Raw genomic sequence first — 24,182 nt, 5'->3', positions numbered from 1 at the left:
TATGTTAAGAAAAAAAAAGAAGAAGATAGCAGGAGGGGAAGAATGAAGGGGAGTAAGTCAGAGGGGAGACGAACCATGAGAGACGATGGACTCTGAAAAACAAACTGAGGGTTCTAGAGGGGAGGGGGGCGGGGGGATGGGTTAGCCTGGTGATGGGTATTAAAGAGGGCACATTCTGCATGGAGCACTGGGTGTTATGCACAAACAATGAATCATGGAACACTACATCAAAAACTAATGATGTCATGTATGGTGATTAACATAACAATAAAAAATTTTAAAAAAACAAAAAAAAATGGATGCTGTAAAAAAAAAAAAAAGAATTTGTTGTGTTCACTGCTGAATCTCCACTGCCTAAAATAATACCCAAACACAACTTAATAAATATATTTGAACAAATTAAGAAATGCACCTAAATTAATGAAAGCATGTTTATATGACACCGGCAAAAAAGTCATCTACATAAAAAAACTTTTCAAATACTCAAATAGTGTGCTCACCTAAAAGATCTTTCATTTTAAACTATTTTTTAAAAAATAGGAATCTTTTTAAAAAAATAGGTATCTTTCTCAAACTTGTATCACATGTTGGGTCACCTGGGTGGCTCAGTCAGTTAAGCATCTGCCTTCAGCTCAGGTCGCGATCTCAGGGTCCTGGGATCGAGCCCTGCATCGGGCTCCCTGCTCAGTGGGGAGTCTGCTTCTCTCTCCCTCTCCCTCTGCCCCTCTCCACTGCTCCTTCTCTCTCTCTCAAATAAATAAATGAAATCTTAAAAAAAAAAAGCCATGTATCACATGTTTTCTGATTCAGAAAGCCTTGTGTGTAGCAATGGTTGGCATCCTAAAATGCTAGTGTCGCGGTGTTCATGGGCACTAAAGATGCACACACTGCTGCTGCGTCCCTCACACAGTAGTTTTCTTTCTTTCTTTTTTTTGGCTTTTCTACATTTTAATTTTATTTTTTAAGATACTACCATAGAGAAATGCAACTGTTTTTTTCCTTACAGCATTTTTTAATTTAAATTCAATTAACCAACATATAGTCCACCATTAGTTTTGATATAATGTTCAACGATTCATCAGTTGTGCATAACACCCACACAGTTTTCATTTGAGCTCCTTCAATTGCCATCTATTTTGAGTTTTCCTTTTTATTTTTATTTTTTTTAAAGATCTTATTTATTTATTTGCCAGAGAGAGACAAAGCGAGAGAGGGAACACAAGCAGGGAAGTGGGAGAGGGAGAAGCAGGCTTCCCGCTGAGCAGGGAGCCCGATGCGGGGCTCGATCCCAGGACGCTGGGATCATGACCTGAGCCAAAGGCGGATGCTTAACAGACTGAGCCACCCAGGTGCCCCGAGTCTTCCTTTTTAAAGAAGATAAAGAACTTCTAAAGAAGATAATGGCCCTAAGAAAAAGTCCGTATGTCATATGAAATACAAGGTATGAGCTTTCTAATTTTTTACTCATCTTTTAAAAAAAAACTTTTTATTTCAAGGTTTAAAGGGTTCTGTTTGGGATGTTTTGGGTTTTGGGAAAACTGACCTCTAGGTACCTTTGATATTACTATATCCACTGATGCACATTATGGACACATATTATGGACACATACAAAGAATGAAGGCACACTAAAATAGTGCAAAGACAATACACTCTAACATATGTCGTACAGTATTTACATAGATTTCATTATTACACTCCCACTGAGTAACCTAATTCATACACATATTCCATAGATATTTTCAGAGCTGAAGAAATGAATATAAATATGGCCTATAAGAAAACTTCACCCTTTTAAATATTTTTTTGGAAAATTTCCCCCTTTTAAAATGTCATGAAAAGAAAAACCAAATGAAAAACAGAAATAAATACTTGTGAACTGCAGCATTACATTAGAGGTAACTAATCTCCTAAACTTTAAAGTCAATATAATCTAACTCTCAATCAATTCTGATATTCATCTCATCTCAATAGATCTTAATAAGTATATTCTCTGTTCCAAATACTAGAAGATACTAAGGAAAAATGTAGTTCACAATTCATTTCACTTTTTGAGTCAATGTTTTTCGAAACTCAGTGGACCTCAAGAATTATAGTGTATTGGAATGAAAGCAAATTGTTTTTCTGCTCTCAAAAAAACATTTTACAGCTGGAATCAGCAGACCATCAGCCACTCAGCACCATCCCAACTTTATAAGCATGACTCCTTTAAAAATTAACCATTGCCTCCAGCTAAACTTCGAAAACAAGGAGGGGGTAAAAACCCAAATCCCTATAATACTAGGACTTAATTCTAACATGTTTACAATGTTTGTGAATATAGTAAGAGAGGTGGATATTAAAAAACAGAACAAAAAAAACCCTGAGATTTCTAAATTTAAATATAGGTAAGATCCAAGAAAAGCACACTCAATGAAGGTTCCTCCATTACCACCGAAATATTTTAAAAGGCACAAGAGACTGATACAATTTTCGATGGCATCCTCCCTTAATGTTGGTCCCTAGCGGGGAGGTGACCTGAACCTATTTTGAAAAACAAAGGACTCAACTACTCTCTGTAATACTCTGCATAATTTTTCTTGGTAAAGATGACTCAAAAGGTTTCAGACTGTTTTGAAAAAACAGATGTCTGTATTTATGGTCATCTGACTCTCAACAAGGGTAGCAAGACAAGGAAATGGGGAAAGAATAGTCTTGTCAACAAATGATGATGGGTCAACTGCATATCCATATGCTAAAGAATATAACCCTGACCTCACAACTGCATACAAAAATTAACTTGAAATGATATCAAAGACTTAAATGAAAAAGTTAAAAGTCCTGCTCTCTTCCCCAGCACCGCCTGCAGAGGTAGCAGCCATTTCCTACTTGGCAACATGGCCACCCTCAGACCTCTGGGGAAGCCCAATATCGTTAAAAAGAGGACCAAGCAGTTCATCCAGCACCAGTCAGACCAATATGTCAAAATTAAACTCAACTGGTGGAAACCCAGAGGCATTGACAAGAGGCTGCACAGAAGATTCAAGGGCCAGATCTTGATGCCCAACAATGGTAATGCGAGCAACAGGTAAACAAAGCACATGCTTCCCAGTGTCTTCTGGAAGCTCCCAGTCCACAATGGCAAGTGCAACAAATCTTACTGTGCAGAGATTGCTCACAACGTCTCCTCCAAGAACTGCAAAGCCCCCAGGGAAAGAGCAGCCCAGCTGGCCATCAGAGTCACCAATCCCAATGCCAGGCTGCACAGCCCAGAAAATGAACAGACAGCTTATGTGCACATTGTATTTGTATTAAAAAAACAAAACAAAACATAAAACTAGCAAAAAATGTTAAAGTATTAACCTCTTGGAACAAAACATAGTGGTAAATCTTCATACCCTGAGATTAAGCAATGCTTCCTTAGATCTGACACCAAAAGTGTAAGTGATAAAAGAAAAAAAGGACAGGGGCGCCTGGGTGGCTCAGTGGGTTAAGCGTTTGCCTTCAGCTCAGGTCATGATCCCAAGGTCCTGGGATCGAGCCCCGCATCGGGCCCCCTGCTCAGAGGGGAGTCTGCTTCTCCCTCTCCCTCTGCCCCTCCCCCCATTCCTGCTCTCTCTCTCAAATAAATAAAATCTTTTAAAAAAAAGAAAATAGATAAATTGGACTTCGTAAAACTAACACGTTTGCGCTTCAAAGGACATCACTAAGAAAGAGAAAAAACAGAATGGAGTTTTATAAAACATATGTCTGATAACTGACTTGTATCCAAAATATAAACAGAACTATTACAACTCAAAAAAAGAAAACACAAATAACTCATAAATTTTAACAAAGAAGATATACGCTAGTGAATGAACACATGAAAATATGCTCAATATCATTAGCCATCAGGGAAATGCAAAGCAAAGGTATAATCAGATACCATTTCATGAGACATCAACAGGATGGCTACAGTCGAAGAAAGGTAGTAACAATCAATAGTGGGAACGTGGAGAAACTCGAACTTCCATACACTGCAGGTGGGAATGGAAAATGCAGTCACTCTGCCTGGCAGTTCTTCAAATAGTTTAGGATAGAATTACCATATGACTCAGCAATTCAACTCCTAGGTGCATACTCAGGGGAAATGAAAACATATGTCCACACAAATACTTATACCCAGGAGAACTGAAAATACAGTTGACCCTTGAACAACAAGAGTTAGAACTACACATGTCCACTTATACATGGGTTTTTTTATAAAACAGTACTGTAGATATATCTTCTCTTCCTTATGATTTTCATACTAACATTTTATTTTCTCTAACTTAATTATAAGAACATAGTATATAATACATATGATATACAAAATATGTATTAATTGACCATTTATGTTATTGATAAGTCTTCTGGTTAACAGCAGGCTAAGTTTTTGGAGAGTCAAAAGTTGCAAATTTTTGACTGTGCATGCATTCAGCACCCCAACCCCCCGACCCATGCTGTTCAAGGGTCAACTGCATATGTCCCCACAAAAAACTTTCATTCATGAAAGCATTATTCATAATAGCCCAAAAGTGGAAACAAACATCCATCCCCTGATGAATAGATAAATGTGGTATTACCCATACAATTAAATATTATTCAGCAATAAAAAGAAATGAAGAATAACGTTCCATTGTCTGGATATATCATAGTTTATTCACCCATTCACCCACTGCTGGACATCTTGGTTGCAATGTGAATAAAGTTGCAATAAACAACTGTGTACAAGTTTTTTAAGTGGACAACCATTTAAAATCCCTTTGGATAAATACCAAAGAGTGTGATTGCTAGATTGTATGGTAAGAGTATGTCTAGTTTTGTAAGAAACTGCTGAACTGCCCTCCAAAATGGCTGTATCATTTTGCATTCCCACCAGCAATGTATGAGAGTTCCTGTTGCTCCACATCTTTGTCAGCGTTTGGTGCTGTCAGTGTTCTACATTTTGGCCAGTCTCATGGGCATATGGTGGTATCTCAATGTTTTAATTTGAATTTCTCTGATAACATATGATGTGGAGCATCTGTTCATATGCTTATTTGCCATCTGTATTATCTTCTTTGGTGAGCTATTAAGGTTTTTGGCACATTTTTTAATTGGACGGTTTCTTTTCTTCTTATTGAGTTTTAAGCATTCTCTGTATATTTTGAATAACAGTCCTTTATTGGGTGTGTCTTTTACGAAGACTTTCTCCTAGTCTGTGGCTTGTCCTCTCATTCTTTTGATACTGTCTTTTGCAGAGCATAAGTTTTTAATTTTAATGAATTCCACCTTATCAATTATTTCTTTCATGAATTGTGCTTTTGGTGTCGTATCTAAAAAGTCATCACTATACACAAGGTCATCCAGGTGTTCCCTATGTTATCCCCTACAAATTTTATGCTTTTGTGTATTACATTTAGGTCTGTGATCCACTTTTAGCTAATTTTTGCAAAGGATGTATAGTCTGTGTCTAGCTTCAGTTTTTCGCATGGGAATGTACAGTTGTTCCAGTACCATTTGTTGAAGAGACTATCTTTGCTCCCTTGTACTACCTTTGCTCCTTTGTCAAAGATCTATTTCTGGGCTCTCTATTCTGTTCCAATGATCTAATTGTACATTCTTTTGCCAGTGCCACACTGTCTTGATTACTGTAGTCTGATAGTAGTAAATCTTGAAGTCAGGTAGCAAATGGCAGAAACTTGAATCATATTACTAAATAGAAGTCAATCTGAGAAGGCTATATACTATATGATTCCAACTGTATGACAGTCTAGGAAATGCAAAACCATGCAGATAACAAAAAGATCAGTGGTTGCTGGGGGAATGGGGAGGGCAGAGATGAAGAGGCAGAGCAGTGGGATTTTTAGGGCAGTGAAAATACTCTGTAATACAGTGTACAGATATTACAGTGATGGATATATGCCATTATATATTTATCGAAACCCACAGAAGGTATAAAACCAAGACTGAACCCTAAGGTAAACTATGAACTCTGGTTGATAATGATGTGTCAATGTAGCAAATGTACCACTCTGGTGAGTAACACTGAAAATGGGGGAGGCTATGCATGTGTGGGGATGGTGAAATCTCTATCTTCTGTTCCATTTTGCTGTGTGCTTAAAACTGCTCTAAAAAAAATAAGTTTTTAAAAAAATTTTTTTTAAGATTTGTTTATTTTAAAGAGAGAGAGAGTTGGGCAGAGGGCAATGGGAGAGGGAAAGAAGCAGACTTTCCACTGAGCATGGAGCCCGATAAAAGGCTCAATCTCACCACCCTGAGATCATGACCTGAGTCACGAAACCAAGAGTCAGATACTCAACCAACTGAGCCACCCAGGAGCTCCTAAAAAAATTTTTTTTGAAGAACTGATAGGGGTGCCTGGGTGGCTCAGTCGTTAAGTATCTGCCTTCGGCTCAGGTCACGAACCCGGGGTCCTGGGATCGAGCCCCACATCGGGCTCCCTGCTCAGCAGGAAGCCTGCTTCTCCCGCTCCCACTCCCCCTGCTTGGTTCCCTCTCTCGCTGTCTCTCTGTCAAAAAATAAATAAAATCTTACAAATAAATAAATAAATAAAATAAAGTAGAACTGATAGATTCTACAACATAGATGAACTATGATTATCTATATTCAGTAAAAGATACCAGTCACAAAAGACCACATATTCTATGAAGTCCAGAAAAAACTACGAACACTCTCTCCAGAAAGACATATAAGCACCTAAAATATTAAACATCACTTCAGGGATTTATTTGACTATCTTACAACTGATTAATGATCCTCTTAAAAAGTTCCATGAGCTTTCTGATTTATTTTTGCTTTATTCTTCATATACATAAACATATCATGAATTTTTTTAAAGATTTATTTATTTGAGAGAGAGAGACAGAGCGCATGGGGGAGGCGCAAAGGGAGAGGGAGAGAGAGAATCTCAAGCAGACTCCCCACTGGGCACAGAGTCCAATGCAGGGCTTGATCTCATGACCCTGAGATCATGAACTAAGCTGAAATCAAGAGTCGGACACTTAACCGACTGAGCCACGAAGGTGCCCCAAACAGCCAATGTGAGGTTCAATGGGTAGGTTATTATGTGGCAAGGATAGGAAAATTACAAGTGATTTCATTGCACATATATTCACTGATTGTCCACTATGTACCAGGCACCTGCCCAGGCCATGAAACATTGTAGCAATATACAGATGGGAACCCAAAAGAACAGGGATAGATTTGACTTTAACTTAAACTGGGCTCAGATCTCACATTAACCTGCCAATCTCTCCTAATAAATGTTACAAATTTGCTTCTAAATATTTTAAAAAGGAAACCTCCTCTTTCCAAAACTAAAAATAATTTTGCATTTTTAAGATCCTTTAAATTACTTTCTTGTAATTGTTATCAATCATTAACGTAAATGAAGAACACACATAATAACACTAAGAAATAGCATTAGGATGGTAAGGAATAAATTTTCCTCTTTGAAGTTAAAAACAGAGGCCACTGGAAAGAGTTACTCACTGCCCAATCCTTTGGTCTCTCCAGAGACTTCATATCTAACTTTCAATTTAAGCACACTGGAAATGACTGCTAATGACATCTATCGGTGTTTGTCTTTTGTTTTCTCCATCATACATGGGTTTTGAATTTCCACATCAGACAGCTGCTCAAGGCCACCGTTTCTATACAGGCAAATACAAAGGTGTCTCCTTTCTCATCATACTGGCTGCATTCCCTTTCCAGTTCTCTATCAGCTCTCTTTACCTGATCCTTCCACCCTTTGGCACAAATTCCCATGATGCTTTCTCTGATGGACACAGCTGTCTCTACTTATTTTACAGCCCCATCATTGTATTCATACATAACTGAGGCACTCACAATTGTATTACAAAAGAGCTTTCCAAACAACGTTAGAAATCAAATGCCTGCACCATCAAAACAATATCTTCATTAAGTGGAGAATTTGTCATTCTGTGTGGGCTCTGGTCCTAATTCTTCAAGAACTAGAAACCAATCACTGGAGAAAAACTATGTGGCTTAATACTTTAAGGCAAATGGGCTACAACAAATGCTATTCTCAGTATGCCTACTGCCTCTGCAACATCTTTTTAGTGCCCCAGGCAAACTGGCTGATACACATGGGCTAGCCCAAATTCAGAGAAACACATAGAAACATGACTCATTCCACCTGCTGAAAGTTTTTGTCTGTGTAAAAGAGGAGGGGGGGGGGGGGAGATGCTGTAATTAAAGAAAAAGAAGCTTCTTTCAAGTTAGGAAATGGCTCATTTGTTCCTTGATCTTAAAAAATTAGGCTATGTGCAATTTTGTTCAATATGTTGATATAAATCACTTTAGGTGAAGCTGTATCTCAGAGACAGGAAGCTAAATTCCTTCATACAAATATTTGCCAAATATCATCAATCTTACCAAGCCTACCTCACTCACATAAATCCAATCTCTAGGGTTTTCCAGTCAAGTAAAATAATATGTAACTAACAATGAGATACTTCTTAACAGAAGTACCCCACCATAGGTTGGGGTATTCACAGATAAAGGGGTTGGGAAGAGCTGTTGTGGAATGCTACAAAAGACAGGACTCAGAGCATGAGAGAAATCACAGACTTGTGTTGTTGTTACTGCTGTTGATGCTTTCTCAACTGTTTTTATGTAAACTATATATTCAAATATAATAGACATCCAGAAGCACCCACATCAACAAAGTGAACATACACATACATAAGCAGTGCCGAAAACAAACAAACAAAACTCCAGGACATTATAGAATCCCAAAAGCCCTCTTTCATATACCTTTCCAGCCCTCTTCTCCCAAGGCTACGAACTACCCTGCCTTCTGACAACTATACTAAACATTTGTCCTCAAAAGATATCGCTGGGTTCTAATACACAGTTTATCACACTTATTTCCATCTTTTATCACCAGAAATGATAGTTGTACTTTTATATTACCCCATTTTTCAACATTTTAAGTAACATACATTTCAGATTTAATGAAATACACAATAAATAGATGTTATGGTATCCCCAAATCATGAGAGCCATTTTATAAATACTATACTGAAAGAAGAGGAGATAATCCTAATGGATCAGGTATTACTAAAAATTCACTTCTGGGGGCCTCAAGCCACTTGACCAGGACTTACTAATAAAACTGTATGTCACTCATAAAGCACCTGAGTAACACTCATAAAGCATCCTTCCAGATCTCTTCTTCTTATCATAAACAATTCACAGAATGAGAGCTTAATACTTTAATAACACTTATTTCAATTATTGAGTGGGTCCAGCAATGCAGAGGGAAGCATTCAGGACTACATGACAAAGATGTCCCAAAGGGGGCACCTGGGTGGCTCAGTCAATTAAGCGTCTGCCTTCGGCTCAGGCCATGATCTCAGGGTCCTGGGACGGCGCCCCACATTGAGCCTCCGCGTTGGGCTCCCTGCTCAGCGGGGAGTCTGCTTCTCCCTCTTTCCCCTGCCCCTGCTCATGTGCTCTCTCTCCCTCTCTGTCTCTCAAATTAAATAAATAAATAAATAAATAAATAAATAAATAAATAAGATGCCCCAAAGGATATCAACCAAAAAAGAAAGAACAAAGGCATTAAGAAAGAAATAATGATTCACTCTCCCATTCATTTTTATCAAACTTCACTCATAGTTTGTACTTGCTAAAGGCTCATAAAACAGAAGCTCCTACTCCCAAAAGGGGAAACACTTCAGATACTGGAGAGACACTCAAGAGCTGATGACTACAAACATATAATTTTCAAATTTCAGATTTTCTGGATTTACTCCAAAACATGTAGGAGAAACTTCACTCATATATGCATACATATATTCACTTCTTTAAATATCCACCAAACACCATTAATTTCCAGCTCAGACCTATATATCATTTTTCCTAGAGATTAGTACTGATCTTATATTAATAATTTTTTCCTCATCTGATGACTTTTAACAGAGTTGCACTACATTCTAAACCATTTTGGCTAACTAAATATCTTGGAAAAGGACCGCTAATGCTTTGAAACCAGAAAATCATTGTGATAAATGTTTTTCATCTTCAGCAAATTGAGTTTTATTCTTACAAGAAGCAAAAATAAAGATCAGTAATATTTTTAAGTTAGCTAGAACATAATGGATATATTATACTTTCCATGTGAACCTTACTTCCTTCATCCAAATCAAGCTAGATAACTTTGCTCTCAAGGAGATCACTGTCTAGGTGGCAGAAATAGAATAAACAGAAAATGTGTACAATAACAGAGGCAAAGATTACATGTTATAAAAGTATTCCCAAAGGGTGTTAAGTAATAAAAGAAGTTTGTAATCAAATAAATATGGGGAACATACAAATGCAGTAAATAAATTTAAGCAGGTTAAAATGCTAGTCACCATCGCCATTTTCCAATAGAAGGCAGCGTTTCCTGAGTATATGTGACCAGGGCACCCTGACTCCTAGAGCATGTTGAAGGTCTAGTGTTCTGCCAACAGACTTTGGGAACTGCTATCTTTGGGGACTTAAAAGAAGGCAAGGTTGTTTTATTTTATTTTATTTTTTAAGATTTTATTTATTTGACAGAGAGAGACACAGCAAGACAGGGAACAGAACAGAGGGAGTGCGAGAGGGAGAGGCAGGCTTCCCACAGAGCAGGGAGCCCAGTGTGGGGCTGGATCCCAGCACCTGGGATCGTGACCTGAGCTGAAGGCACACGTTTAACGACTGAGCCACCCAGGTGCCCCAAGGCGAGGTTGTTTTAAGCTAAAAGTGTCAGGAAATAGTTCACATAAGAACTAATACAGACACTCAGCCGAGAAAGATATACAGGATTAAGACATTCTGGGAAAGGAGGGTAGTGGTGTAAAGGCCAGTTCAGACAGGAAAACAAAGTGACAGTGCACCTGCAAAGAAATGAGAATAATGAATGGGGTTCTAAGTAAATGTAGCATAAGCAGCATGAAAAGGAATTGTAGAAATAGTTAACAAGGATATTGGATATTGACAAAGAAGGTTTTTGTGTGTGAAAAAACTTGGTAGTTCAGATGGTAAGAAATGTACAAGATACATTTCCCTGTTGTCCCAGGACGTTTCCAGTATACAAGTTGACCAGACTTGATCAGAATTAAATTAAGTATGGCAGTTGTTCAAATCAAAAGACCTCAGTTTAGATGATAAATTATATGTAGTCATTTGGAAATGACCTTTGGAAAGGTACAAATGAAAAAGTCTGTCCATGAATTGATAATTGTTGAAACTAGATAGTACGTGGTTGTTCATTATACTATTTTCTTTAAATAACGGTATGTACTTCCCAAAATAAAAAAAAAATTCTTAAATGACATTCATAGGAGATGAAACAGTATTTCTATGGCATTAGTAATTTAATAAAACACATTATTTTCACCATATCACTCAATGTTTATCAAATAAGAAAAATCATTAAAAATCAAAAACACATTTAACCATCTTAAGGTGAGTAAAAATTCATCTTCTTTCTGTAAGAACCTGAAGATTTCAAGTAAGAATGAAAACTAAGAAGAATACATACTCTAGTCGCTCTTCTTTTGCTTAAAGATAATTTCATTCTTATTTCCACTATAATGGTTTAATTGAGAAATTATAATAAAATCCCAAGAACATATGAAATTTCCTTAATTTTGACAATGTGCCACTTTCCATACTGATTCTGCCAACTGATTCAAGAGTTTTATGTATTTGTTTTTTTTTTGTCAGACAGAAAATCTGTAAGTTGACCCAAGTTAGAACATTCCACAAACAAAATTCTATTGCAAAATCTCAAGTTGCAAAATACTTCTCCAGAAAATTGGCAAAAATTGTCAATGTACAAAAAACAAAGCTTTTTAAAAGATAAACTGTATTTATAGCCTACAGTATCCTAGGTTTTTAAATTCCTATATGTAGGTCCTTATTCAAAGGGATACATGCACCCCAATGTTTACAGCAGCATTATCAACAATAGCCAAATTATGGAAAGAGCCCAAATGTCCACTGACTGGTGAATGCATAAAGAGGATACACACACACACACACACACACACACACACACACACACACACACACAGGAATATTACTCAGCCATCAAAAAGAATGAAATCTTGCCATTTGCAATGACATAGATGGAGCTAGAAAGTATTATGCTAAGTGAAATACGTCAGAGAGAGACAAATACCATATGATTTCACTCGTGTATGGAATTTAAAAAAAACAGATGAACATGGGGCGGGGGGCGGGGAGGCAAGCCAAAAAACAGACTCTTAACTATAGAAAACAAACTGATGGTTCCTGGAGGCGAGGTGAGCAGGGGGATGGGTTAAATGGGTGATGGATATTAAGGAGGGCACTTGTGATGAGCCCTGGGTGTTGTATGTAAGTGATGAATCACAGTTAACACTATGTTAACTAACTGGAATTTAAATTAAAAACTTGAAGAAAAAATGAAACAAACACATTTCCATCCCTGGTTAAATAACAGACACATGTTAGAAGAAACAAATTTCACTCATTTGTAAGACATATACAAGTAAGGATATAAGGTATATCTACATCATTTTATGCGAAATTTTATTAGACCATCTAAGCCTAAAAGTTACTATTATCATCTATAATTTTGCCCATTCTCCATTAAAACATAGTACTCTGAAAGGTCTATTCTCATTCTGGTGTATCAAAAATATTACAAATCCCCTGTCCTTCAAATCTAATTATAAATTCAATACATAAATCTAGTGATCTTATGCTAAGTGAAACAAGTCAGTCAGAGAAGAACAAATATCATATGATTTCACTCATATGTGGAATTTAAGGAACAAAACAAATGATCAAAGAAAAGAGACCAAAAAAAAAAAAAAGACTTAAATACAGAGAACAGACTGGGAGAGGGGAGGAGGATGGGGGAAATAGGTGAAGGGGATGAAAAGGACACTTATTGTGATGCGCGCTGAGTCACGGATAGGATTGTTGTATTATTACATTGTACAGCTGAAACTAATATAACACTGTATGCTAATTATACTTGAATTTAAAAAAAAATTTTAAATCTATTGATTTTAAATTGTTCCTTTATGATAAAGCTTATTTTTTCTTTTAAAATTCTATCCTGGGCATTTAATTACTGAAAATCCACACCTTTTTATTTATTTACCAAAAAAAAACTACATCATAAATATGCTCCATAAAATAAAGACTTCTTTTATTAACTTAGTTGTATTTATTAACTTCTATTTAGTCACTGTAACAACTGACTTTATACCCAACATTACTACAAAGAAAGGAACAGATCTATTGACAAGTACGATATTACTTTCAGCCTAATGTTTAAATAAGGTTTAAATTTCAAAACATACATTGCCACTGAAATAAACACCTTAACAAATAATGTCTGGGATGTTTTTCCTCCAATTTTACACTCAGCTGAGGAAGCAAAAGCTATCGTTACGTTTTAAAAAGAAAAAAGAAAGTAGCTCTAGGCTCCTAACCTTATTTTAAAAGGGAAAAAAGCAGCTACCAAGGAATACAGACTCTAAGTGTAAAATTAATACGGAGTCACAACAGAGATATCTGACTTTGCAGAAGCCAAGACACACATATCTTTGATTAATGATGAAGGGCAGAAGACCAGTGATAAACACACTCAGGAAAACCTAGAATCTGAATCTGGCTGAAATGTTCATACTCTGTTCTGATTCACTGCTCTGTAGCCCACATACATAGACGTAATAGATTCATACATGGTTCCTTAGATACATTCTATTTCTCTAATTCTTTTAATTATAATAATGAGTAATATAAATATAGTGTAATATATTAATGCATAAGACCTGTATAAGAAGAATATGCTAAAACAGGCCATGAAATATCCAAAGGTGCCCATATTATGTATAAAATACATTTGTGAATGAAGATGTTATTAACAAAAATATGCTCCTCAAAAACTTTTTAATTTTTTTACATGCAGATGTGACAATATAAGATCCTGCCTAATGATCTATATTTAATAATTATTAACCATAAATAAATTTGAGTACCATAAAGTCAACGATAGTTGTATTAATGTACTCATTTGTTCAAGAAATATTTAATGAGAGCCTACACTGTGCTAGTTCAATGTCCCAGGGGCTAGAGATATAAATGGTATACATTAGGGTTTGTGAGAAAACAAAAAATATCTCAATGAACATGATCTCCATTATTATCTTTGTAGATCTCTGAGAGACTACTGTAAGCTCAAGAAGACAAATTGTCGTAATTCTTCTTCCTAGTCTACCAAATTATAAACTATGCATTATAATGAATATATATATAATATATATATAATATTATGTGTTATGTATCATATATAATGTATACAATTACACATAAATGATAATGTATTAGTTATCTCAGGAACATGACCTTTTATCAGAAAGGATAATGTGTACTATCCAGGGCTTAATACATAGTAGATATTAGGTAAACACCTAATGAGTAAATATGTAAATAGTTGTGATATTTCAAGAGCGACAACAATATGAGTTGGATTCCCTAGTTATAAAAAAACTGAAATCTGTTCCAACAAAACTATCTCTACAGCACATGCATAATCAGACTCTGAAAAAAACAGCTAGAGCTTTGATGGAGAATTACAGAAGTTAACATCCAAGAATGAAAACTACTGTTTTGCTAGTGTGTAGTGAAAAACAAATTCTAGTATATGTGCTGCCGAAGCAAGCACGAAAAAAAATTCTAACTCCAGACTTTCTTTGGACTCCGTTCCTTCTGGAGTCTCCACCCTGTTGGCCTGCCCTACAAATCTGGGACTTGCCAGCCCCTACAACTGCATGAACCAATTCCTTTCAGAAAAAGAATCAATCAACCAATCAGTGAGGTATGTATGTGGCTCCAGATTCCTGCACTTTCAAACAGTACTGGAAGTCGTGGGAGGTGGAGTAAGAAGGAGGGAGAGAAAGACAGACACTGGCACATTTCTCTAAGTTTCAAATCCCTCATGTATGATAATCCGTTATCTCTTCAAGTATGTTATGTTAATGAAATAACTTAACAACAGCTTTGAAAGTATGGCATGGCTACATGAACCTAAATTAATCACAATTACTCAAGGAGAATATGTAAGGAGAAACTGAGGCAACACAGTACAAGCCTTGCTCAATAACAGGAAAAAAATGTGTTGTGGGTTGTAAATACATACCATAAAATGAGAGTAGTAAGCAAGAGATCCACAGAAACACAGAAATATCATAACAATTGAATAACCATGAAATACTGATGTAACGATTACACTAAGTTTGCTGATTCTATCAAACAGCATAAGCTCAAAAGCGTATTATAAGAAATAAACCAAGTTGATACATACTTGTGACAAAAAATTTTTTTGTGAAAGTACAGCTATCAAAGGCAGCAATTTTCTCCTGCAAGACTACAACGAGGATCCTAAAATCAGAGGAAAAAAACAACAAAAATGTGAACGTGAAATTCTGTAAATTAAATCATTAAATTTAAAGAAGTATCTACCAATGCAATTTAGGCAAGAAACATCAGCCTCTTAAAATGTAAAAGCAGAACCAGAAAATCCTTACTGTAATCAAGAGAGACATGATTAGAAGAAGAAAAGTAACAGAACAAACTACAGCTCAAAACATTATTTTCCTCTAAATAAAATTTTATTTTCATTCATTATAAATCAAATAAATCTATCTTCATTAGGAAGGTATGAAATCAATAAACTGCTGGCTATTTACTAAAAGTGTTTTTCCAGTGCTGGCTCAAAGTCATGGAATTAAACACAAAATGGATTTATGTAACCTGTCACTTAAAAGGATTGCCGAATTTCCCAACACAAGAGCGAAAGAAAGAAAGAAAGAAAGAAACTCAGACAACTGTTATTCAGTATAATTGAGTCATTTCTGATTGACTCGATATATTAAAATTTAAGCAGGATATGTATGAACTATATTTCTCCCAAAGCCCAAGATTTATAAAAAATTAGGCAGTTAGTTATAAAATATTTTATAACCAAAATTTCTAAAAATGCATCCAAAACTACATTATTTTATAAATTAATATTTTGAGTACTTCTCTTTGCATAACATTAATGTAAAGACCCAAATTTCAAAGTTATTTTAATAATCAAATAAAAGATTATAATTGTTAGATATTTAACATCTCAGGGTATTTTTCCAAATTTGGGGGAGATAAATCTGAATAACAGATGTTAATGATGAGTGGGGAAAAAAGAAAATGTTGTCTTTAACATGCATGCTTTATTAATCTTGTTCATTTGCTAATGCAGAACAAAATCCTTAACACAGCTGACAACACATAATAAATGATTCTGTCATGGCACTTAACATAAGAAACCAACCAATCATCAGACCCAGGTTAAAAGGCTTAGCGAATCCATAATAAGGTGACAAACTCAAATGAGAGAAAATGCAGAGAGACAAACAGAGATGAAAAGGTTTTCTTATAATCAAGCAGCCCCTCCCCATAATATAGTAACATACAAAATCATTTCCACAAGGACAGTTTAATTTATTACGAATATTGCTAAGTCCAGAAGACTGTACCTTACAGCTGATATGCAAAAACAAATGCAGAATTAACCAGGGAAAATCAGATTTGACATTTTATAGAGCAAAATCTAAGCAGTATCCTGACAACCACACAATAACTTTTCCTCTAACTTTTACCACATCTGAACTCATGCAACTTCTAAATGGAAAATCAATTTTTTAAAATTACATAATGTATCCAAATCAACAGATTTTTTGTTGTTGTTGGAACATATCTTCAATGGTTTTTCTTTATGAACCTTTGCTACATCAACCAATTTTCCGGAAAATTTCATAATCACTTTTCATTAATGACATCTCATATTCATAAATCACTTTTATCTGCTTTTACTCCTACTCAGAAGTTTCACAATCATTAATCACCTATGATGAGCACACAGATGACTATGAAAAGATTAACTGTATTAATTTTCAAGATAATTTATATATGTTAAAATATTAAATGTGCTCATTATTTCACAGCTAAAATTAAAAGTAACAAACACAAAAATATTTGTTGTAAGAAAAGGTGACCTAACTGCATCATCCAGAAACACAGTACTTGGAACAAGTGCAGATTTACTATAACAGTTTAAAAAAATAATGCAAGAAATACTTTTTTAAAAATTTAACTGCATTGTGTTGTTCTGTTTTCTAGCCTATTTGTGTATTTGTAATACAAGTAAATTATGACCTAAAAATCTTATTTGTACTTAATCTCCCTTTTCAAGTGTGTTCAATTTTCTGTTTGGCTAAATATGTACGTAATCTATTTTGTGGGAGCGGAAAGGACACTTGAAGAAGAGCTTTCATTATATTTTCCCAGGCTAAATATATTACTCACTGGATCCACCCATTCAATAATATTGATTTTGAATAATTTGATGTGTCACTGGATAATTACATTATCCCAGCAATAATATTTCTGTTTCCTATAATTTTGAGTTTGATATTATTTGAAGTTTAAATATGCATAATAATTAGATCTCCACTATGAACTGCACACTATCACTGAACAGCTTTTCTTTGTCCTATTTCATGTTTTTGTACTTGAATTCAAAGACTTTTATCATTAGTATCAAAGCCCACATGTTCTTTTAGTTTGTATTTGTCAGGTATGTCTTTACCTTCTTTTTATAGTCAACTTTTCTGAGTCATTCTTTGAATCTCTTTAAAATCTAACCCGAGAGTCTTTTATTACAAAATTTATTTTATATTGACACAGCATAAATTACTGTGTTTTCCATGTTCCATGTGTTTGCTTTTTGATGAGATGTAAGATTTACAGTTTCCATCCGTGACCTCGATCAAGACATTTACCATTGCAAGGCTGCAGTTTTTTCAAATGTAAAAGGAAGTATTGAGTAATAGAAGATTCTTAAAGCCCCTATCTCCCCTAATGTTCAACGGCCATTGATTAATTCTTCATTATCGTTAGGTAAGGTTCAATCCAGATCTGAGTTTTCCTAGAGATATCAACAAAATAGAATTTAAAGATGGAAAATCTATCTAGTCCATGTTTTAGCTCTACTGTTAAATATAAAGAAATAACAATATTCAAAAGCCATTTTTATTGTTCAGAATTGCTTCATTTTGATGAATGCTAATAGGAAAGTTATACTGCATATCATAAACCACAGAAGCACATATATTCTATCTATTAAAAAGTTATGTTATACATGTAAAAAAGTTCTTCAAAGCAATATTTAATCTTTGTACATTTGCTCAGATACTTTTTATTCTTTTCCATTTCAGTTTTTAAATGCTAGTTATGACTCACTAAACTTAATTCATTCATGGGTCAAGACTGAAGTTTGAAAACATTCATTCAGAAATCTTAACAGTTACTCCATTTGGCAGAATTCAGAAGGTATTTTGTGACTTCTTTACAAAATAAGTCAAAGATGGTAAATGATACTAGTAGAGCTCTACCTGCCCAGGAGGTATCTTACCTTGAACAAGAATCATAGGAAGAAATTCTTACCGTTTGTTGCAATGGAGATCATAGATAGGTGTTTTAAACTGAATAGACTTGACCATCTCCCCAGTACGAAGTGAATAGAGATCTACACAACAGTAAGGTGGACTTGTGCTAAAAAAAAAAAAAAAAAAGACAAAAGCCATTGTTTTTTAAAATGTGGGAGCGCCAGTAAACTCTACATTTTCCAATGATTCACTATATACTATACAGTGGCTAACTGAACATAACAAAAAAATTAATAAAAATTTTTTAAAAAACATGAATTATTCATATGGATATGAATAAAATACATGGATGATCAATAAAAAACTCTACATTTTCTTATTAACATGACTGTAAAACCCCTAATTAACAAGGAAATTGATATGAACTATTAAAAATCATAATATATCCCAATTAACTCATTTCAAAAATGCAAAATTTGGGAAAAAGAAAATTAAACTCATTCACCAAATTATTAATATAGAAAAGAAAAAATCATAAGATTTTTAATAAATCTTAATAAATGCAGAGAAGTATTTGATAAACTTAAAAAACTGTTCATGATAAGAAACACTTCATTAATCTGATCAAGTACAGCAACCTTAAAACTAATAAAAACTATCAATCATATGAAATGGTAAAACACTGAAAATTGTCACCTAAAATCCGGAACTAGATAAGAATATTCATTATCAAACCACATATACTCAACATAGTATGGAAGCTCTTGTGCATAAGGCAAGAAAATAAATTACTATATGGAAGAAATAAAGCTGTCATTATTTGCCGAGAACTTGACTGTAAGTATAAAACTCAGTAATACAAATCTGTATGTCAAAATATACATAAAGACAACCCCATAATAGGGGTGCCTGGGTGGCTCAGTTCGTCAAATGTTTGCCTTCAGCTCAGGTCATGATCCCAGGGTTCTGGGATGGAGCCCTACATCGGGCTCCCTGCTCAGCAGGGAGTCCGCTTCCCCCTCTGCCTCTCCCCCCACTCATGCTTGTGCTTTCTCTCTCTCTCTCTCTCTCTCTCTCTCTCTGAAGTAAAATCTTAAAAAAAAAAAAAAAGACAACCTCACAATAGAGATGAACCATTAATATATGGATTGTTAATATGGGTTGTTAATTAATTGATATATCAGTTTACCCGGGTCACTAATACAACAGCACCTGTATTTTTATAAATTAAGCACAAACCATTATAAAGTAAAATTTTAAAATATACATGTTGAATATATGAATATACTGAATATCTTGGAATAAATCTAAGACTTTGACATATTTACACAAAAAGAAACAAAACAAAACAAAGCAAAATAAACTGAAGTATATACCATAGGCTGACAGACTTTCTAAACTGATACAGTTCTACCCTAACAAAAAAATCGAAGAATGAGACCTCATTCTAAAATGTATATAAATACGCATTCCACATGATCAGACTTATATTGGAAAGGTATAGTAATTAAGACACTGGGTTCTTGACACTAGAACAGATAAAGAGATCAATGTTTCCATCTTAACAAAGTAGGAAAAGGAGAGCAAGTTAAATCCAATAGAAGTACAATGAGGGAACTAATAATACAATATGAAATGGAATGAAAGTGGTATAAGCAAAAGAAAAAAAATCTATGGGACTAAAAGCCTCGTTTTCTGAAACCAATCTAAACCAATCTATAAAGAAACAATCTGAATATCCCAGTATCTATAAAAGAAACTGAACTCATAATTTAAAACTTCTCACAGTGAAATCCTCAAAAATGGCTTCATTTGTAAATCCTATCCATCATTTAAACAAAAATGTTTAGATACCCTGCCAAATAAAAACTTAAAAAAATAAATAAAAATAGCACTATCATCCAGCAATTCCACCTCTGGGTATTTATAAAAAAAAAAAAACACAAAACACTCAAAAAGATGCACTATGCACAGCCATGTTTATTGCAGCACTACTTAACAACAGCTAAGACATGGAAGCAACCTGTGTCCATCAATGGATACATGGATAGAGAAAATGTGTTAGATAGAGATACAGATAGGCAATGGAATATTATTCAGGCATTTTATATTTAAAAAAAGGAGATCTTGCCATTTGTGACATGGATAGACCTTGAGGGCATTATGCTGAATGAAATAAGTCAGACAAATACTGTATGAACTCACTTACATGCAGAATTTTATTTTTTTAATTTTTTATTGTTATGTTAATCACCATACATTACATCATTAGTTTTGGATGTAGTGTTCCATGATTCATTGTTTGTGCATAACACCCAGGGCTGCACGCAGAATGTGCCCTCTTTAATACCCATCACCAGGCTAACCCATCCCCCCACCCCCCTCCCCTCTAGAACCCTCAGTTTGTTTTTCAGAGTCCATCGTCTCTCATGGTTCGTCTCCCCCTCCGATTTACTCCCCTTCATTCTTCCCCTCCTGCTATCTTCTTCTTTTTTTTTCTTAACATATATTGCATTATTTGTTTCAGAAGTACAGATCTGTGATTCAACAGTCTTGCACAATTCACAGCGCTCACCATAGCACATACCCTCCCCAATGTCTATCACCCAGCCACCCCACCCCTCCCACCCCCCACCACTCCAGCAACCCTCAGTTTGTTTCCTGAGATTAAGAATTCCTCACATCAGTGAGGTCATATGATACATGTCTTTCTCTGATTGACTTATTTCACTCATACATGCAGAATTTTAAAAAACAGAAAACCTGAACTCTTTAATACAGAGAACAGACTGGGAGTTGCCAGAGGTATAAGGGTATGCAAAATGGGAAAAGATGGTCAAAAGGAACAAACATCCAATTATAATATTAACAAGGCCTGCAGATGTAATGTACAGCATGGTGACTAGAGTTAACAATCCTGTATTATATATTTAAAAGTTGCTAAGAGAGTAGATCTTAAAAGTTCTCACCAAAAGAAAAAAAATGGTAACTGTGTGGTGACAAATGTTAACTAGACTTACTGTGGTGATCATTTTGCAATATATAGAAATATCAAATCATTATATCATATATCTGAAACTAATATAATGTCATAGGGCAATTATATCTCAATTTAAGGGAAAAAAGGTATTATGATACTGGTCTGAGCACAGACATACAGGTCAAGGGAACAGAATAGAGAGTCCATAAATAAACTCACACATATGGCCAAATGATTCTGATCAAAGGTACCATATAATTAACTGATGAAAGAACAGTGTTTGAACAAATGTTGTTTTTAAAAATTAGATATTTTCATGGAAGGATTTAAAATTTCCCCTAACTTATATACAAAAATTAACTCAAAATAGATCACAGTCCAAGAACATAAGAACCAAACATAAGGACCAAATAGGTCTAGAACAAAATTTAGGTAAAATTTATTGCTTAAACAAGAAACAGAAAGCCTGAATACAGACATAACTGACAACCCAAAATTATCAAAATTAACTTTTATTTTGTAATATATCAAAAAATGAACAAGCAAGTCCCATATTGTGAGAAAATATTTTCAAAAGATGTATCTGACAAAGGGTTTGTATCCAGAACATAAAAAGAACTCTTATCATTCAATAATAATGAGACATACAACGCATGTTTTAATGGCCATAATATGTTACAAGACACTATACCAAGATATACAGATAGCAACTAAGCACTTGAAAAGATGAAGTGAAATGCAAATGAAAACCAAGAAACCACTAAGGGATATCACTACACTCACTAGAGTGGCTAAAATTTAAAAGACTGGTAATACAAGAATGCAAAGTAATTAAAATGTCATACATTGCTGTTGGGAATGCAAAATGGTACAGTCATCTTGAAAAATAGTTTAGCAGCTTTTATACATTAAAAGTACCCTTACCATATGTCACATCTAGGTAATTTGTTATTCATAATAAGACAACACTTAATGTAGATCAATAGGTGAATGGACAAATGCACTGTGATATACTGAAGCAATGGAATATTACTCAGCAATTTTAAAGAACAAGTTATCCATATAACATAAATGAATCTCAGAACCATTATGAAGTGGAAAAAGGCCAGATACAGAAGTCTATGCACTGCATGAGTCCCTTTCCATGAAAAGGTAAAAAGGGAAAACTATAATTATAGGAAGCAGATCAGTGGTTGCCACAGGGCAGGGAAAGAGGGAAGTGCCGTGAAAAAATGTAGTGGATGATGGAAACATTGCTGTGTCTTGATTATGGAGGGTCCTTACACAACTGTATACAACTGGCCAAACTGGAGGTGGGGGAGAACCTAATTAAAACCTGAACTTCAATCTCTAAAACTGACACAAGGCAAAAATTCTTTTCTTAATGTTCCCAAGTAATTAATCCAGTCCTCCGCTGAGAAGCAATGAGTTAATAATGAATGAAATCTAACATTTTGCCAGACCAACTGGGAAGAAAAAAACAGCGTGTCACCTTCAATTAACAGCTCATTATACCAACAGTGCACTAGAAACTTGAATTCTGATCATTTCACTGGCATCCATACAATGTCACAACTGAGATTCTTCCTGCACAAAACCTTCAATAGAAGTGGACAAAACAAATGCTCTGAAGGCTCAGTGTAGAGTTGACCGAACGAGGCTTGGTAGAATTGAAAAACCTATTTATATACGGGAAAAAAACTTATTCAATGCCTAACAGAAAAAGATAATTCTTTTAAAACAAGAGTTTTCAGAAAGTCACACATTCATAAAGGAGTCATGCTATTTGCCAATAGCACAGTTATGTACACGCCTGACATATCCTTTTGTTTTTCTCTCTTTTTAAAAGCCTTGACTATTTCCCTGGGACACAGCAAGACAATCTTAATTTTCCTCATGGATAGGCTGATGAGAAAGCTTTCCATAACATCAGCAGTATGCATGCCCCATAACAGAAAGGATACGTGTTAAACTAAAACTAAAATATACAGACATGAAATAAGCTTTTACTTTGCACTCTAATATGCACCAGATAGTGCCACAAGAAAGTTGTATAGAGAATGAGTCTTCATTAGATCTCCAGAACTCAAATGGGTTAACATTTTTACAGGTTTGTGTCTGACATTTAAACATAAAGCTATCACTTAACTTTACAATAAACCTGATTAACTCCTTAAGAAAAAAAGTTCCACGTAAAAATGTTGAGAGCCAAATTTAAAATATAACTAAATATATTGCAAGCAAACACCAGAGGTTGGAGAGAAAGGGGGAATGATGCAATTTGTATTATTAAATGGTTGGTTTAGGAAGTCTAACTTATGGCCCCAGCACCTCTGTCTTTCCAATACATAGATATCAACATACATAGTATAAAGCTCTGTTGTACTTTTGATCATAAATATAAAATAGAAATAAACACAAATGGTCCTTAACTGACCTTCTCTTTACCTAAGTAGCTTGTTTTATGGTGAGTAACCAAGAATATTAGCTGAAAAATTTTGTATCAGTATAATCTGTTACCTATTGTACCCATGACCTATACCCATAAGGGAAATTACTAAGCTTTTCTTAGGGAGGAAAAACTCTTCCCACAGCCAATGGTACAGTATTTACACAGTTCATTCATTTCAGTGAAGAGTGTTGATGAGAACTATTTGAAGGGCAAATTTTTTAAAAAGTTTCCATTATTGAAAATGCAATGGTTAAATTAAGCAGTAAG

At 34.8% G+C, this 24,182-nt stretch overlaps 1 protein-coding gene across 1 annotated transcript in view; it reads right to left on the bottom strand.

Annotated features, from left to right (window-relative positions):
* Nucleotides 1–24,182, bottom strand: part of BCAS3 (BCAS3 microtubule associated cell migration factor) — a 574,861-nt gene that overhangs the window by 424,268 nt on the left and 126,411 nt on the right. Inside the window, exons 8-9 of the mRNA XM_073879584.1 lie at nucleotides 18,542–18,649; nucleotides 15,360–15,436 (exon numbers count right to left, since the gene is read on the bottom strand). Coding sequence (XP_073735685.1) covers nucleotides 15,360–15,436; nucleotides 18,542–18,649 — 185 coding nt within the window. The remainder of the gene's footprint in view (nucleotides 1–15,359; nucleotides 15,437–18,541; nucleotides 18,650–24,182) is intronic.

This window comes from Callorhinus ursinus, unplaced genomic scaffold (assembly GCF_003265705.2).
Source record: "Callorhinus ursinus isolate GAN/ISIS: 27379988/994484 unplaced genomic scaffold, GSC_fseal_2.0 scaffold34, whole genome shotgun sequence".
Taxonomy (NCBI): Eukaryota; Metazoa; Chordata; class Mammalia; order Carnivora; family Otariidae; genus Callorhinus; species Callorhinus ursinus.
The sequence above is the reverse complement of the archived record's forward strand: the minus strand, read 5'-3'. Positions and strand labels throughout refer to the sequence as shown.